General features: G+C 48.3%; 1 protein-coding gene across 1 annotated transcript in view; it reads right to left on the bottom strand.

The window, feature by feature from the left end:
- The window catches only part of FHDC1 (FH2 domain containing 1), a 34,151-nt gene extending 22,311 nt beyond the window's left edge, over positions 1-11,840 (bottom strand). Inside the window, exons 1-3 of the mRNA XM_068990211.1 lie at positions 11,367-11,840; positions 1,178-1,239; positions 146-248 (exon numbers count right to left, since the gene is read on the bottom strand). Coding sequence (XP_068846312.1) covers positions 146-248; positions 1,178-1,239; positions 11,367-11,840 — 639 coding nt within the window. The remainder of the gene's footprint in view (positions 1-145; positions 249-1,177; positions 1,240-11,366) is intronic.
- Positions 11,841-16,913: the final 5,073 nt, after the last annotated feature.

Raw genomic sequence — 16,913 nt, forward strand, 5'->3', positions numbered from 1 at the left:
TACTGGTAACTTTTTACTGTCACAAGAGAAAACTCGGGCTCTGGGTAAAAGAGTGCCCATTCCATGTGAGTTCTGACATTCCTAAAACAGATGAAGCTTTTATTATCACTCTTAGCATCAAAAACTCATGCCCCAAATTCCTTACCTCCTCTGACTCTGGCAAAAGCTTAAGAAATTCTCTCAATGTCTCTGATCCATAGTGTTCACTCTTTCCTTGATGGATATCTTCCACGATAGATGGAGGAGACCTTGAAAAGACAACAATCAGATTCCATTTCACATTTGCTGGAGTGCCTAAGAAACACAAGCCAGTGGAAATGAAAACAGACCACCTCCACCCTCCTTCCCACCCTGGCTCCCTCCCTGTCTGACAGGTGGCCTTGTGTCAGTGACCGTAACGGCCCCCTGCCAGGGGACACAGGGGGTCCTGACATGCCACAGGCCCCTTCCACGGGAAACCACCCTCAGGCATCCCAGAGAGGCTAACAGTAGCATCTTCTTTGGGAGAAGAAAAGCAGTTTGGTCAACCTCCTGGAGCCAGAGTCCTCTCCTTTCCACGTTGCTGCTAAGTCACTTCAGTCATGTCCGAGTCTGTGCAACCCCACAGACAGCAGCCCACCAGGCTCCTCCATCCCTGGGATTCTCCAGGCAAGAACACTGGAGTGAGTTGCCATTTTCTTCTCCAGCGCATGAAAGTGAAAAGTGAAAGTGAAGTCGCTCAGTCGAGTCCAACTCTTAGCGACCCCATGGACTGTGGCCTACCAGGCTCCTCCGTCCATGGGATTTTCCAGGCAAGAGTACTGGAGTGGGGTGCCACTGCCTTCTCCGCCTTTCCACGTTAGCACACCTGAATTTAACCACTCTTTGACTCACTTGTCCATCCTCCACTAACAGGGCAACACCTCAGGCGAATTTGTAAATTCCCTGACATGTCAGGCTTGAAGAGATGTCCCAAGGCAATTCTCCCTGAACTCCAAGCAACTAGATTATGCTTTTATGGAGGAAAACAGCAGAAAGGGACACACTTGGGGACTCTTTAAGACATGTGCCTAACACAATCTGAAGGGGTGAGGGATGCCTTTCCCTCATTAGAAGCTGCGTGTCAGCTCACACCCACAGAGTCTGATGCTGACAGTAGAGGTGTGACTAAAGTTTCAAATGCATGCAAAAATCTTACTTCTTAAACTGCTTAAGAAATATCCCAATGTTCATGCTCCGTTTTGCATCCAAGAGAGTAATCTGGAAGAAAACACAAGACACATAAGATTGTTAAAGTGTGAAGGAGAAGAGCTGGCGACTGCTGAGCTTGTGCTCTGGAGCCCAGGAGCCACAACTACCGAGCCCCGTGCGCGGCAGCTGCTGAAGCCCCAGCGCCCTGGAGCCCGTGCTCCGCAGCGAGAGAGGCCACCGCAACGAGCGGCCTGCACGCCACAGCTAGAGGGGAGCCCCGCGCGCAGCAACCAGAGCAGAGCCCACACAGCAGCGAAGACCCGGCACAGCTGAAATAAAATGATTTCCTAAAAAAGAGTCGGAGAAGAGAATTAAGACCTATCAAAATACAACATAATGTATTAATATGAGAATAATTTTAATGTATTAAAGTAACAGAATAATTCCCAGTATGTAATTCTGCAGACTGATACCTAATATAGCTTCAAAATATTATCTCGCCAAGCTTTCTGCAATATTTCCTTAATGGTAACAATCATATATATATATATATTTATATATATAACAATCATATGTATGATTTGGCCAAATCATACAAATATGTATGTTTTGGCCAAGCTGCAGGGCTTGGGGACCTGTTTCTTGACCAGGTATTGAATCTGGGCCCAAAGCAGTGAAAGCACTGAGCTAACCACTGGACCACCAGGGAATTCCCATACAGATCTATTTTAATATTGCATAATCTTAAATAAACTATATCAACATTTTCTAAATTTTACAATTTCCTCTTAGAACAACACAGCCCATATTTAAAAGCCCCAATTTGGAAATAGCTGTCTTAGCATAGCAAGAATCATATGAGATTTGAACTCTGAAGATTTTGAGGCATGAGCTCCAACCCTGATTTAGGGATGTTAAAAGACCAACACTGTTATTTTCAGAAACGTAATAAAATTCTTAGTATTTTTCTAAACAAAAATTTTATTTTCATTCAAGGAGACTATATAGATCCAGTACCCCTTTTAAAGGAGGAGGTAAGAAAGTGTCCTACACTTTTTTCAGAATTTAAAAGGGAATTTATAAGGGAAAACTTCTAGGCTGTATTTTACCAAGTCTAAGATGCTTTTTTTTGGCATGCGAGCATTTCTGGAATCCTCGCACCATCCCGATCCATCCACAGGGACGTGAGTCAACCCCCTGTCCAGCGTGTCCTGCCCATTCGTCACTCAGTAGCTATGGGTTATGGGGTTACTGGCATGGTATAACAGCACTTGCGTTCACAATGCTTGCTCATTTTACTTGGTAATGGCCCCAAAGCACAAGCGTGGTTACACTGGCAACTCAGATATGCCAAAGAGAGGCTGTAAAGAGCTTCCTTTAAGTGAAAAGGTGAAAGTTCTTAACTTAATAAGGAAAGAAAAAACTCATTTGCTAAGGTTGCTAAGATCTATGGTCAGAAAGAATCTTCCACCCATGAAATTGTAGGAAGGAAAAAGAAATTCCTCCTAGCTTTGCTGCTGCACCTGAAGTTGCAGAAGTTACAGCCACAGTGCATAAGTGCTTCGTTATGCTGGAAAAGGCATTACATTTGTGCCAGATATTTTGAGAGAGACCACATTCACATAACTTTTATTACAATACATTATTATTCATGAAATAAAAACTCCTATTCTAAGGCAAAGCAAGGAAAATGTAAACAATTTTTTTCCTCTGCTCTTTGGCCTCCTCTTCTCCTCTAGTGTGAATTGTGTATCTGTTTTACGCATCGACCAAAACTCCCCATCGGCAGAAATACCTGCTCACCCATAAAAGGCAACATTCTCTTGGCATCAACGAGATAACTCCTTAGGAGATAACCTTCCTTCTTAATCTTGTAAGGGGCCACCATGGCCCATCACCCACTTGGTGTGGGTAGATCTGGATTGTGTAGGATGTACAGCCCTCGGTCTCAAAACCTGATACAACTGTGCTTTTGTATCTAATGAGAGGAGCAGTTCTCAGAGCTTCCTGAGAGGCTGTTCCCGGATTATAGTCCTCAATTTGGCGCAAATAAAATTTTCTGTCTTTTTTAGATAAACTCTGTTCAGCAACATCATAACCGTTCTATTTTACTATTCCGTATTGTTGTTAAGCTCCTACTGTGCCTAGCCGATATTAAAATTCATCACAGTTGTGTATGTACCGGGAGAAACACAGTACAGATCTTCCGCAGCTTATGTCCCGAGAAACCCATCACGAGCTAAAATGCTAAAAGTGCACCTCACACACCTAAACGGCTGACGTCACAGCGTAGCGCAGCCTGCTTTAAAAGTGTTCAGAACCTTTGCGTGAGCCTACAGTTGAGCAAAGTCATCTAACACAAAGACTATTTTATAATGGAGTGCTGAACACCTCCTGTAACTGACGGAACGCTGTACTGGAAGTGCAAAACAACGTCTGTCAGTGCGCCGGCTTCTTCCTCTCGAGATGGCTTGGCTGCCGGGAGCGGCCGCACGCCCACTGCCCAGTCTCGGAAGATGGGACTGTGCCGCAGACGGCCAGTGCAGAGAGAGCAGACCTCAAAAGCCCAAGCACGGCTTCTACTGAATGTCTATTGCTTCCATACCATCGTAAAGTTGAAAAACCTTAAGTCAAAAACATCATGGGACCATCTGTATATACAGAGTTTGGTACTGTTCATGGTTTCAGGCATCCACCCGGGTCTTGGAAAGCATTCCCTGCAGACACAGGAGAACTACTGTAATAAGTGGGGAGGGCTTATCAGATTGGAAATTAGAACCTTTTTTGGAGGTAGTAGTAGTATCAGTCACTCAGACGTGTCCAACTCTCTGCGACCTGTGGACCGTAGCCCGCCAGGCTCCTCTGTCCACAGGATTCTCCAGGTGAGAATATTGGAGTGGGTTGCCGTGCCATCCTCCAGGGGATCTTCCCTACCCCAGGATCCAACCCATGTCTTCTGCATTGCAGGCAGATTCTTTACTGTCCGAGCCATCAGGGAAGCCCCTTTTTAGGGGGTGGGTATTATTAAACACAGAAGCCATTTCTTTGGAAGTAAATATCCAGCCAGAATACCTGGAGGAAAGATAACCTTAAAATTCTCCCATTTTCCCCATTTGTTTTTTGGAGGAGGGAAACAAGCTAAATAGGAACACTCTTTCTTTCCAAATGTATGTGATTCATTGTGAACAGAAAAGAATCAGGTTTCAGATTAAATTCCTGATCTCTGGGCCTGCTTCTAAGTTTATAAGAGGCAGCAAGATTGTTAACCAAAGTTAATGGGACTTCCTGGCTAGAAGGTTAAATTTTTACAAGAGTATGGTTGCCTGCTTTTGAAGACTAATCTTAAACAATCACATTATTTACTATCTGAGGGGTTTATTTCATCTTAACACAATCACCTGCCAGCCGTAAAATAAACTCCTAAGCTAAAAGGACAGGCTCCTTATTGGAATCCTACCCAGGGATTACAGTTCAAGTTCAGTGTGAAGGGAGGGGAGAGGAGATGGGAGAGAAAGTCACACTTCACATCCTGTAAGAGGAGAGCTTACACCAAAAAGAGGAATCCGGATTTCAGACAGAGAACGACGTGGTTATTAGAATTCACAACTAAAAAGTAAGAGCATGCACACTGATCTGAAGAGCTTTTCTGCGTTCATATCTACCCAGAATGGGGACAAACCTTTTATCCTTTCTCATTCGACTACCGCCTCCTGCTATATCTAACCTTGACGGCAGCACCCTCGCCCAGCCCCGCCCTCAGCCTCTTCACCCGTAACCCTCGGGACCCCGTGCGCTCAGTCTGGAACCACTGCTGCTGCTGTTGAGAAAGCAGGTGGAGAAATCACTGTCATTGTTCCTATTTCACAGATAAGGAAACTGAGCCTTAGGGGTGTCATTTTATACCTTCCCAAAGCAGCAGGCTCTCTCTGGTTCCTATTCACCTATTTCTTATGACCTTCCCTTCTGCTGAGGATACAGGAATACAGAGAAACAGCGAAGGTCCCCACCAGCCTAGTATTCACACTGAGATGCTTTTCCAGGAATGGGGGCAGGTCTGCAGAGAGTGGTCCATAGGCCTGGCCAAAGCCCCGGTGACCCCAGGGCTGTTCCGTGGGATGGACGACAGCACCCAGGTTCTGGGAGCAGAGCTCTGAGCTGGGGGGGTGCGGCACGGGGGCTACGCCTGGGGCAGCAGCGGTCTCCACAGCCTGAAGCGAAGCTTCAGAACCTGGTCCGTCATTAGAGGGGCTCCTCGGGGAATGCCTGGGTTGGCCAGCACCAAGTGTCTTAAAGGGAAACCGGCACCCAGGGCCTCCTGCAAAGAACAGGAAAGTGAGGTGGCCGAGAACCCGGTGGGGACGGCGCCCTTCTCCCCAGGCCTCCTCAGCTGTGCCCAGTGCGGGCAGCCTCCTCTCAGAGGGCATCGCCTGTGAACCTCCCAAAGCGGTGTTATCACACAGTCCTTTGAAGAGGGTTATCAGGACGCGTGTAAATTAGCTTATCTCACTTCCCCAAAGGCTGGCTGGAGGTTCAGATACCCGGCAGTGTGGGGCAGGAGGTGCTGGTGCTCTGAGTCACCCCCAGGAGTGCACTCCAGCAGCCCAAGAACAGGGTCACTGACCCGGCCCCTCCCTCCCCACCAGTTCAATCAATTCTATCAACTCCTCGGGACACCACAGCCTGCCACAGCCGTGCCCTCAGTGTGCAAAGAGCTCGTGACCGTTCCCAGGAGGGGCCTGCCTGCGAGATCACTACCCCCGGTGCACAGAGGAGCCGAGATGCGAGGGCAGGAGCCCAGCAGCTCTAGGAACAGCCTCCCCGCAGGCCGCCAGGGCCAGGGCTCAGGCCCCTCTGCAGCACTGAGACAGCAGTGCTGTCTCCGTGCTCAGGGAAGCTGGTGAAACCTCCAGCTAAGCACTTCGCCTTTCTCCTACCATTCTTATACTCTCATCCACCTGCTCCAAACTCTGCCTCTCATATTTATTTCAGGAAGAAGAAACTTTCCTTTTAAATTGTGGTGGAACACACACGTGCTGTGCTGTGCTGAGTCACTCAGTCGTGTCTGACTCTTTGTGACCCCGTGGACTGCAGCCCGCCAGGCGCCTCTGTCCATGGGATTCTCCAGGCAAGAGTACTACAGTGGGTTGCCATGCCCTCCTCCAGGGGATCTTCCCCGACCAGGGATAAAACCCAGGTCTCCTGCATGGCAGGAGGATTCTTTACCAGTTGAGCCACCCAGGAAGCCCCAAAATACACATAACAGTTACCATTTTACCATAACAGGTAACCATGTTAAAAGTGTAAAGTTCAGCGGTAATAGGTACACTCACACTATCATGTAAACATCTCCAGAACCCTTCATCTTGCAAACTGAGGCTCCGTCCCCATTACACACTAACCTCCCCTCCCCACCGCTGGAGGCCACCTCTTACTTGTCTCAGACTTCAGAACATTCTGGGACTAGAACAGAAGCTGACAAAGAATGACTGATACCTGAATTACTATGTGAGAAAATAACATTACTGTTCACAAATTTGGAAAAGCCAGTCTTCCTTCCTCCCTCTCTCTGTCCCATCCTCCCTTTTTCTAATAAGCAATTTTAATTCTTTCTTATGTGGTATGAGTAACGAACAGTAATTATAATATTACTACAGACACAACAGTGAATGACCTCAAGTGTTTCAACGTTTACATTTATTTTTTCAAATTTCAGTTTTATGGACATGTAATTGAGAAATAAAATTGTAAGAAATTTAAGGAATACATGGTGATTTGATATATATACACACACTGTATGCTGATATACATTCTCCTCATTTAGTTAAATAACATCCATCACCTAACATATTTCTCTTTTGTGTGTGTGTAGAGTGAAGTTCTCAGAGAAGGCAATGGCACCCCACTCCAGTACTCTTGCCTGGAAAATCCCATGGGCGGAGGAGCCTGGTGGGCTGCGGTCCATGGGGTCGAGAAGTCAGACAGGAATGAGCGACTTCACTTTCACTTTTCACTTTCATGCATTGGAGAAGGAAATGGCAATCCACTCCAGTGTTCTTGCCTGGAGAATCCCAGGGACGGGGGAGCCTGGTGGGCTGCCGTCTATGGGGTTGCACAGAGTCGGACACGACTGAAGCGACTTAGCAGCAGCAGCAGCAGCAGAGTGAAGTTCTACTCTCTTAGCAAATACAGTGTTATCAACTAGTCACCAGGTTCCACATTATGTCCTCAGACCCCATTCATCTCACAGTTTTCTCTGTGAACACCTATTTTGACCCATCATACTGATGTCTTTGGGGCCTCCCTGTTGGCTCAGAGGTTAAAGCGTCTGCCTGGAATGCGGGAGACCTGGGTTCGATCCCTGGGTCGGGAAGCTCCCCTGGAGAAGGAAATGGCAGCCCACTCCAGTACTCTTGCCTGGAGAATCCCATGGAGGGAGGAGCCTGGTGGGCTACAGTCCATGGGGTCCCAAAGAGTCGGACACGACTGAGCGACAAACTACTTCTACTACTGATGTCTTATAAGACAGTCCCTTTGCTCCTTTGGCTCACTTCTGGCAGTTCAGTTTACTTTCTTTGGAGGAGACCACATGGCTAGGACTCTCTTCCCCTTCAGAGCATTTCAGATTCTGTAGGGAGACAAATGCAGCCCTAAGTAACCAGCTCTGGGGGGCTGAAGAGCAACGCTAACAGATGGACAGGGGCTTCTCAGACCTGAAACCACTAAACTCAGGAAAGAAGATGGAGTTTGAGTTGAATTTCTTTATTACTACCCCAAGAACATGGTTTGTTATTTCTAGTTACTTTATTGCAATTTATTATTGTAGCATCTGTAGCCTCTTCAAGTTAATTTTTAGCTAACAAAGATACACAGACAGTATTTCATAACCTTTTCCCCCTTACTAAATGTTCTAATTTACTATTTTAAATGTTGCTCTTCCTAAATTTAGCCATTCTCAAATCCAGTTCTTCCCTGTCTCCCAGTAACTTCTTCCTTCAGAGTATAATGGAACTTATTTGTAATGCTTTATAAGCTTTATAAGTTGACCAGCCAACTGCATAATGGCAGGTCATTTCTGTAGGAGGTTATTACATTTCAAGGGGACATAACTGGATCCGTGGCATGTCTGAGTCTCCAGAACTGTGAGCTGTGTGGCAGCAGGTTGGAAAGCCCCACTTCCAGGCTCAGGACGGGCCTCCTTGGCTGTACAGGCTCCCTGTGTGTGCTTCAGTTTGCCCAGTTTCAGCCCTGGACCCCACTTACTACTGAGGGAATCAGAAGATGTATCACTGGACTGTGTTAGACTACCATTCTAACACAGTCCAGTGTTAGAATGGGCTGTAACTTCTCTAGAAGAAAATCTAATGAGGGAATAAAATAGCACGTACTGTATTCTTTCGCCAAAAAAAAAAAGAAGTATATGTAGTATGTGTGATACTTCTTACTCTGAGCCATGTTGGAGATAGCATGAGAACTGGAAATGAATTCTGGACCCCTGTGGTGTGACGATATTACCTAATCGACCCTTAAATCCATCTATCTTCTCTACTTATCCTGAGTGCTGAAGAGCTGAAGAGTTAGATCACCTTATAATACAGTCATGGTGATTTCATTTTTCTTTCTAGACAGCTGTCTCTCAGATTAGGACCTACACGTGTTAAAAGATATCTGCGCACCCACCATTCACGGCAGCATTATTCACAAAAACCAAAAGGTGGGAGCGACCCAAGTGTCCATCAAGGATGACTAGATAAAATGCGATGAACATATGCCTGCATGTTCAGTCACTCAGTCCTGTCCGACTCTCTGTGGCCCTCTGGACGGTAGCCCACCAGGCTCCTCTGTCCATGGGATTCTCCAGGCAAGAGTCCTGGAGTGGGTTGCCATTTCCTCCTCCAGGGGATCTTCTTGACCCAGAGATCGAAACTGAGTCACCTACAACTCCTGCCTTTGCGGGCGGAATCTTTTACCACTGAGCCACCTGGGAAACCCCGTGATATATACATGCGATGGAATATTAGCCTGAAAGTTCTGGCACATGTTACAACATGGGTGAACCCTGAAAACATTGTGTTAAGTGAAACAGTCCGGTCACAAAAAGACAAATACTGTGCGAGGTACCTAGGGTGGTGAGACTCACAGAGACAGAAGGGGAAGGGGGCTGCCAGGGGCGAGGGGAGAGGACAGGGGGGACAGTTTTCATTTTGCAAGATGCCAGCACTTCTGTGGATGGATGGTGACGGTGGCCATTCAACATCGTGAATGTTTCCATGCTCCTAAACGATACACTTAAAAACTGTTCAGAGAGGCTTCCCTCATGGTCCAGCGGCTAAGACTTTGTGCTTCGAATGCAGGGGGCCCAGGTTCAGTCTTTGGTCGGGAAAGCAGATCCCACATGCTGCAACTAAGACCTGGCACAGCCAAGTCAATAAACAGTTTTAAAAAATTTTAAGAGGGTGAATGTTATGCTATGTACATATCACCACAATTTAAAATATAATTATTCACTTTCAGGTTTTGTGTTATTTTTAAGTTAAAGAAAAAAAAAGAAAGAAAGAAAAGAAAAGATGTACCTAGAGTTAAGGGCGGGGAAGAGAAAGACTCTTTTACCTGAATTTTAGATCTGGCCTAAGATACAGACATTTCTGCTTCTGCCTTAGTTGGGAAAAGATGTTACAAGCCCCTCCTGTTCCTTCCATCAGAGTGGGTCTTAATCCCTCTTGAAATCACAAACATCCAGCAGCAAGTTCCGTACAGCCTCTTGAACACCTGGCCGGCAGCCTCCCTGAGGGCCCGATTGGCCAGACCCCCTTCTGTCTGTGATGGGCTTTCCTGAGACACGTGTTCTGACTCCGGGCCCCCATCCACTCTTTCCTTCAAAGTGCTGGCAGGCCAGCAAGCAGAGCCGGGGAACAACGGTGAGGATGACCTACTGTCCAGCAGGCGCCTCTGCTGGAAGTGAGGTCACAGGCCAGGGCACTGAAGAGACGACTTCCTGCTCCTTCTGCGCTCAGAAATCAAAGAGATTTCTGAGAGAGAGCAGGGAAAGCCAGGACACTGAGCATGTCCTGGAGACCTCCTCTCACACGCCTCTCAGCTCACGCCTAATTCCACTCCTAGGGTTCTCCGCATTTCATAAAAACTTGGCTGTCTCAACAGGGGACCATACAGCCAGTTTCAAGGGCCCCCAGACAGAGAAAAGAGGTCAATACTGCCAGCTCAAGAATTCAGTAATGTGGAGAGCTACTACTTCATTCCAGAGCCCTGCCCATTCTCCTATCTAGTCAGCTCTATCTCTAACCTATTTTCCTTGCTCCTTTCCAACAGATTAAAAAATAATGCATTGCTATTGCCCCTATTTTGGGGGGTGTCACTATTCTTTTCCCTCTTGGTTTCCTAATTCTTCTAGCAAGTAGAGTTGTCTTAGTTTACCTTCATGTTTCTAAACAGAGAATACTTACAAAGGTCGTTTTGCCTCAGTTTCTATAAGACATGGTGACCTGTTTCTCTAGGGCCATGTTTTCACTTAACTTTTCAGAACTTGCTAGCTTTCTATTTTTCTCAAAGTAACGCAGTTCGTGTTCACTGGAAACGTGCTTTGTAGAAAGTCTATCTGAAAATAGCGTTATGCTTTAGCTGTCAGAAATCTCCGTTCCACAATGGCCAAAATTTAATTAGGAGGCCAGAGGAATAAAGACCACCCCAAAACACGTGTGGAAAGAAAACTGGAGGGAAAAACAAAGATAAATGTCTAAGGATGTACATTACTTAATGATGCTATTTAATAAAAGACATTTTGTCTCAGAGAGCTCCAGTGACTGTCAAGTAACTGAGTTCAGAAGCGCAGGGTTCTGTTTCAGCGGAGCTCTTCCTCCCGGGGTGCAGGGAGGGGCGTGGGACATGCAGATGTGCTGGAGGCAGGGCTGGGCTGGGAGGCCAGCGAGGCCCCAGACAGCATGTTCTCCGCATGAGGTCATGGTCCTCTGGGATGTCTGGGAGGATACGGCTCGCAGGCCTCCTACACTGTCTTGCTGCTTAGCTCAGGCTCATCATACACGGCCCTCCTTTCATTTTCAGAGCATGTTCACTCGGGTTATCTCATTTCTCGGTGCCTCTAGCACGTTTGGGAACGGAGGCACATACCCAAACACAAAACCACGCAGCACGAGGAGCCACGCCCTGCCGTGGGCCACTCTTACCTCTTCTCTGGCCTCCCTGGAGGACGAGTGTAAAGAGCCTCCCCTCCTGGAAGGGGGAGCCATGGTGGCATCTTCCTGCTGCCCAAACAGCTCCTCCACGGTCTTGGTGTCGATCTGGTAGCGATGCTGCTGGCTGGCTGCCAGGGTCCAGATGTTGGTTTTGCCCCGAACTTGCTCTTCTGGAATGGTTTTCCAATAAAAGCTTCTCATCCGCTTTTTCTTACCAAGCTGGCTGTAGCCGTTCAGGTGAGAGTTTGGGGGTAGTCCCGGAGGAGGTGGGGGCCCCGGAGGTCCCCCTGGCAGCGGAGGGGGAGGGGGCGGGGAGGGGGGAAGACCCTCCCCCGAGTAGGGACCGAGCTGCGGTGGCGGGGGAGGCGGCGGGGGCGGTGCCTGCGCAGTCATGAAGCCGGCTGCCATGGCGGTGTTCCCATTGCCTTTATCGCTGACCAAGGAGACACAGTTCATAACATGCATAGCACCGGCGCCTTCTCAGGAGGCAGTTTCTTGCCCCTGGGGAAGCAGACACAGCCATCAAACTAGCGCCATGCTTTTCCATCTGCTAGTAGGCCGCCAGAGAAAAGGCAGCGGGGTGGTGTGTCCTCTTCCAAACCTGCGAAGACAAGACACCTTTCAGTTCCGTTCAGGAGAACACTGCTACATGGCGACTCCCTTCCCAGGCCACTGCCAGTCCTCCCAGAGCAGCTGGATGTTAAAATCAACGAGGGGCCGCAGGTCCAGAAGAGCACGGAAAGGGCCTAATAGCTTTCTAAACGTGAACCAAATTTTACTACCTCGAAATGCTGCCAAAGCAGCAATGGTAAACCCCACCTGGAAACCTTCCATTCACCAATAAAACACATATTTACCAAGAACCTGCGATAGGTTCAGCTCACTTTCTGAATAAGCTACTTGTTCACTAACTGGCTCGTTTCCTTGGGGCAGCGGATCTCCCATCCCTGGGGAAATTACCCAGATGGCTGCAGCCTTAGCGACTCTGCCTTTCTCCAGCAGGGACATGTCCCCGGGTCAGCGGGTCAAAGGGCATCCTTCACCTTGCACATATGATAAACTAATGGCCAAACCTTCTCCCAGAATCAAGGCCACCATCTTCCACCTATACTTGGTGATGCCGCTTCTCCCCAGAGGAAAGAATGCCAGGCATGAAAATGAAAGGTTCCAGCTCTAAACCCAGCTTTCCTGCTTACAATTTTAGAAGGGCCACTTCCCCTCACTAGACTTGGGCTTTCTCGTTTGTAAATTTAGGAGGCTGGGATTGACCTCCACACTCGCTCCCGCAGCAGCGCTTTCGGGCCTGTGTTAAGACACTCTGTGCGCTGTCAGAGCGCTTCTCTGCCTCTTCTGCTCCATCTGAGACTATTGGCAGAGCAGACACCTGCACAAGAGGGGAGGTGCCCGAACCACGCCTGTCACATGTCTACCCCTCATCCGCTCAGTCACGGGCTTATCTCAGTGGCTTATGTTTTTATTGACCTTTAAATGTTTGGTTTTGGTGTGAAGCTGTTGCAGAATCTGGTGTGAAAACAGGGGTCAAAACAACTACATTTCTTCAGCTATGAGGACAGGTGAGTGGAGATACAGAGCACAGGGCCCTGAGCAGGCTGTGGCGTGTGCACCCAAGTGTGTGGGCGTGTAAAAGGGGGCTGTTCTGTCCAGGTGACAAAGGGTCCCAGGGAGGGGCATTTTAGCCTGGACTTCTGAGAGGAATCACCCTTCTACAGCACTCACTTACGCACCTTCCTCAAACACAGCAGAATTCTACAGGAGTAAGTGTTATTAAACGTTTCACACAGAATCACACACAAACGGCAGGCCTGCCTCGGGAGGAGGAGGGAAGACTCCAAAACAGAGTCTCTTCCTCAGATGCCAGGTCTGCTACTTCTTTGGGGGTGCAACCTGGGCTGAAGTAGATTATTTAACTTACCTTTCAGCATCCTCCTCTGTACTCCACACTGTAAGCATATACCATTCCATTGGTTTGTGTGAGATAAATGAGCTCATACATGTACACCCTTACCAAGACGCCTGGTACGTGGTTAGCTATTACTAACAACTGGGAGCAGATGCATATACAATTTCTCTTTATTTTCACAAGTACTGCATTTGCTTTAAAATACGTACTGGGTTTATAAGTAAAATGCTAAATTGCCCTTGGCTACTAGAAACATACCTTTAATATCTCCAGTCTCTGCTTTCTAAGTCACTAGGTTTGTGACCTTTGTCCCTTCTCAATACTTAGTCATTGTGTATTATATTTCTACACAAGAACAAATGTTTTTACGAAGCATTTAAATATTTAAGTTCTAAAAATTATATATGGGTAGAAAATAGGATAATTGGGTAACTTTTTTTAGCATTTTAAACACTTTTAAGTGCACATAAGTGGCATTAAATACACTCACACTGTTGTGTGAAGTGTCATCATGGGATAATATTTTAGAAAGTAAAACTGAAAATATTTATCCAAGCCAACTTACAACTCACTAGAGATGCAACCAGCTTTTAAAAGGAATTTTCATAATTATCATTAGGGGCGTAACTAGGCTGTTTTCATAGTTGGCACCCCTAAAGCAAATGACTCATTGTCAATTACAGTTTATAGTTATATTTGAACTCTTCTTCTCTCAAGACTGTACAGGTAATCTTGGCAGTTTATCCTTACATATTTTAAAATACTTCTATACACGAAATATCTCATATATAGAAGAACTGCTAATCCTCCAATTCACCTCCAATTCCAGATATGCTGACTTGTTTATAGATTATCCCTGTTAAGAATGGTGATGAGCTAAAAACGTCCCCATCCTAGAAAGAAGTAACTCATTTGCTGCTGTGTTAGTATATGCCCAGCTGTGCCATTAAGCCTCCCATAGCTAATGTGAAGATACTAATAAAGAGAGAGAAAGGTCGTGCAACAACACTGTCTCCTAATACCAAAGCCCCAAGCACATAGGTTCTTTTGAGTATAGCCTTTTCTGCAGAGGAAGTACAAGCTTAAAGCTTGTCAAAGTAAAAAGTGACACTAGTTGGTTTTGCATGGGCAGGATTCTAACCACTATTCTGTCTTGAGAAAGAATGCTATTTTAGACAGTTAAAGGAACAAAAGAAAATTTACAACATTGTGCCTGGTATGTTGTCTGGCTAATTTTTTCCCAGGGTAACATACAAGGATCCTAGGCCCCCAACAGCTTCTAATGAATGAGTTCTCCAGCAATGATTAGCTAAGATGCTAATGCTTTTGCTAGGAGCCTCAATGGGGCTTTGACAGGGCTTCCCCCTTGGGCCAGGATTTCCAATGTCAAAGAGATGGCAGGAAAAAGAAAGTGCAGACAGACATTCTAACCCTTTCCACAGTCCCATGAGATACTAAAACGGAGGACACACAAAGTGTGGCACACAAAGTGCCAGGTTAAAGCTTGTCCGCAGTACAGACGTAAAGGTGTACTCTCCAAGCCCGCGAGGACCCAGGAGACGCAGCCCCGAAGCAGACTGCTTCACACAGTGGGCAGCTGCCTTCCGGACAATGCAATGAGCTTTGGGCTCTATCTGGAAAATGTCAAGTGTCTCATCAATCTCCCCCAGGGCAAAGAGAGACAGGCTTGTATTTAACATTTCACCTACAGGTTGGGGACCTCAGCAGCAGGGGGGACGGCTGCTAAGGTTGACAAATGCCCAGCCCTGAGTAAATCATAGAGGTGTCACAATCCGTCTCTTTAGATGAGAACTTCTCTTCAAGTCCCCTGACTGCTAATCAGGACCCACTGGGGGTAAATCCAAGTGGAGGTCCCTCCTGGGGAGGTTGTAGCTCAGCTGAGCATCTTCCAACTATGGGTTTTTAATAAGGGGATGTTCGAGCTGATCAGTAAGCAAAAAGTCTTAGAATGAGAATGTTTATAAGGGTCTTCAAAGGAGCCCAACTCTTGCCTTTGCTCTTGGTGTCAGAAACAGTGTTGAAGCTCTTGAAGGGAGTGAGTGGCAGGGAAGAAAAGGATAAGTGTATTTCATTTCACAGTGTGTTTAGGAGGAGAACGTGTTCCTGAAAGCTCCTTCGGGGCTCAGAGTTTCCCTGAAAGAGGGTTAGTAGGGCCCTGTTGCTCAGCTGATCACTCACCCGCTAGGTCAACAATAAGCAAAAGTAAACGCCAGGCAAAACCTACCAGAAAAACCTCTCCCTTTGATTCCTGACTTGTGTCACAGATGAGGTGGGAGGAAAGGCTGTCCCACACCCTTCTGATGACAAACGGGGGCAGAGCAAGCCGGGTGTGGAGAGAAGAGGCAGAGGAACCCACAGCTCTGTTTTATTTGGGGGGAGAGGAGAGGGTGGGGAAGGAACAGTCAGTTCTAAAACACAGAATGTTTGCTCCCACCAACTTACTGGGAAAACGCCTCCCCCCATCATCTATCTTTCAAAACCTTTCTTGATTATTGAACACAAAACGTCAACCACACAGTGGAACCAGAGCTGACAACACCCAACCAATTCTTCACCTTGGCACTTTCACCAGCAGCGAAGAACCCAAGATGCTTTCAGTCCCCGCAGTTAATCCGCTGTCGCACAACAATCCACAGACACCCCTGAGCGCAACACCGTGGGAGCAGAGGGAAAAACGCCTGTGTTTTAAATGTACATTTTCAGCTTCTCTCAATGTCCCCAAACCAAGAGGGAGGGGAAAAAAAAAAAAAAAAAGCACACAGGCGCCCAAGGATGCTCTAAAGAGAAAAAAGCGCTTGGGATTCATTCCAGGAAGACAACCGTGGGTCAGGAGAGAGGGGGCCACAGACAGTCAAACCCCAGGGGCAGTTTCTATGCAAACAGCTGTTTGAAAATGGACTCCCGAGGAGTCGGCGTGAGGGACACCGGGACCCGATTTCTTTCTGAAGGCCCAGCAGTTCCCCAGGTCTCTGCACTGGCGAGCGGTCCACCGCGTCCTTCCATCCCCAACCCCCGGCTCGTGTCCCGCCCCAGCCACTCACCGAAGCGCCACCGGCCCGGCCGCACGAAAGGCTCCGAGGGCGCTGCCTCCGCCCGAGTCCCCGGGGAGCCCCGTTTGGCCAGTGCCGGTTGGGCCGCCGGCGCCTGCGCTTCCTTATCTGGGCGGCGGCGGGAGGGTGAGGGCGAGGGCGCCGGTGCGCGGCCCAGATAGACGCCCCCACGCGCCGCGCAGGCTCCGCGGCGGGCCCGGGGAGCGCGCCGGGAGCCCCGGCCGCCCTCGACGCTGGGACACGCGGGCCCGTCTGGCGGACGCCGGGGCCCGGCCGGACCCTGCGCCTCCCGGGAGCGCCGGGCGAGAGTCCTCCGGCAGAAGGTCCCGGAGCAACCACCGCACCGACGCGCCCTTCCCCGGCCCCGCTGGGGTCGGCGATTCCGCCCCGCGCCTCCGGGGACCCCGCCGACCCCCGGGGCCCCGCCCCGCCGCCGAGCCCGGCTCCCCCAAGCGGAGTGGGGGGCTCGCTCACTAGGGGAGGTGACAAACGGGGGCAGAGCAAGCCGGGTGTGGAGAGAAGAGGCAGAGGAACCCACAAAGGAGG

This window comes from Capricornis sumatraensis, chromosome 17, assembly GCF_032405125.1.
Source record: "Capricornis sumatraensis isolate serow.1 chromosome 17, serow.2, whole genome shotgun sequence".
Lineage (NCBI taxonomy): Eukaryota > Metazoa > Chordata > Mammalia > Artiodactyla > Bovidae > Capricornis > Capricornis sumatraensis.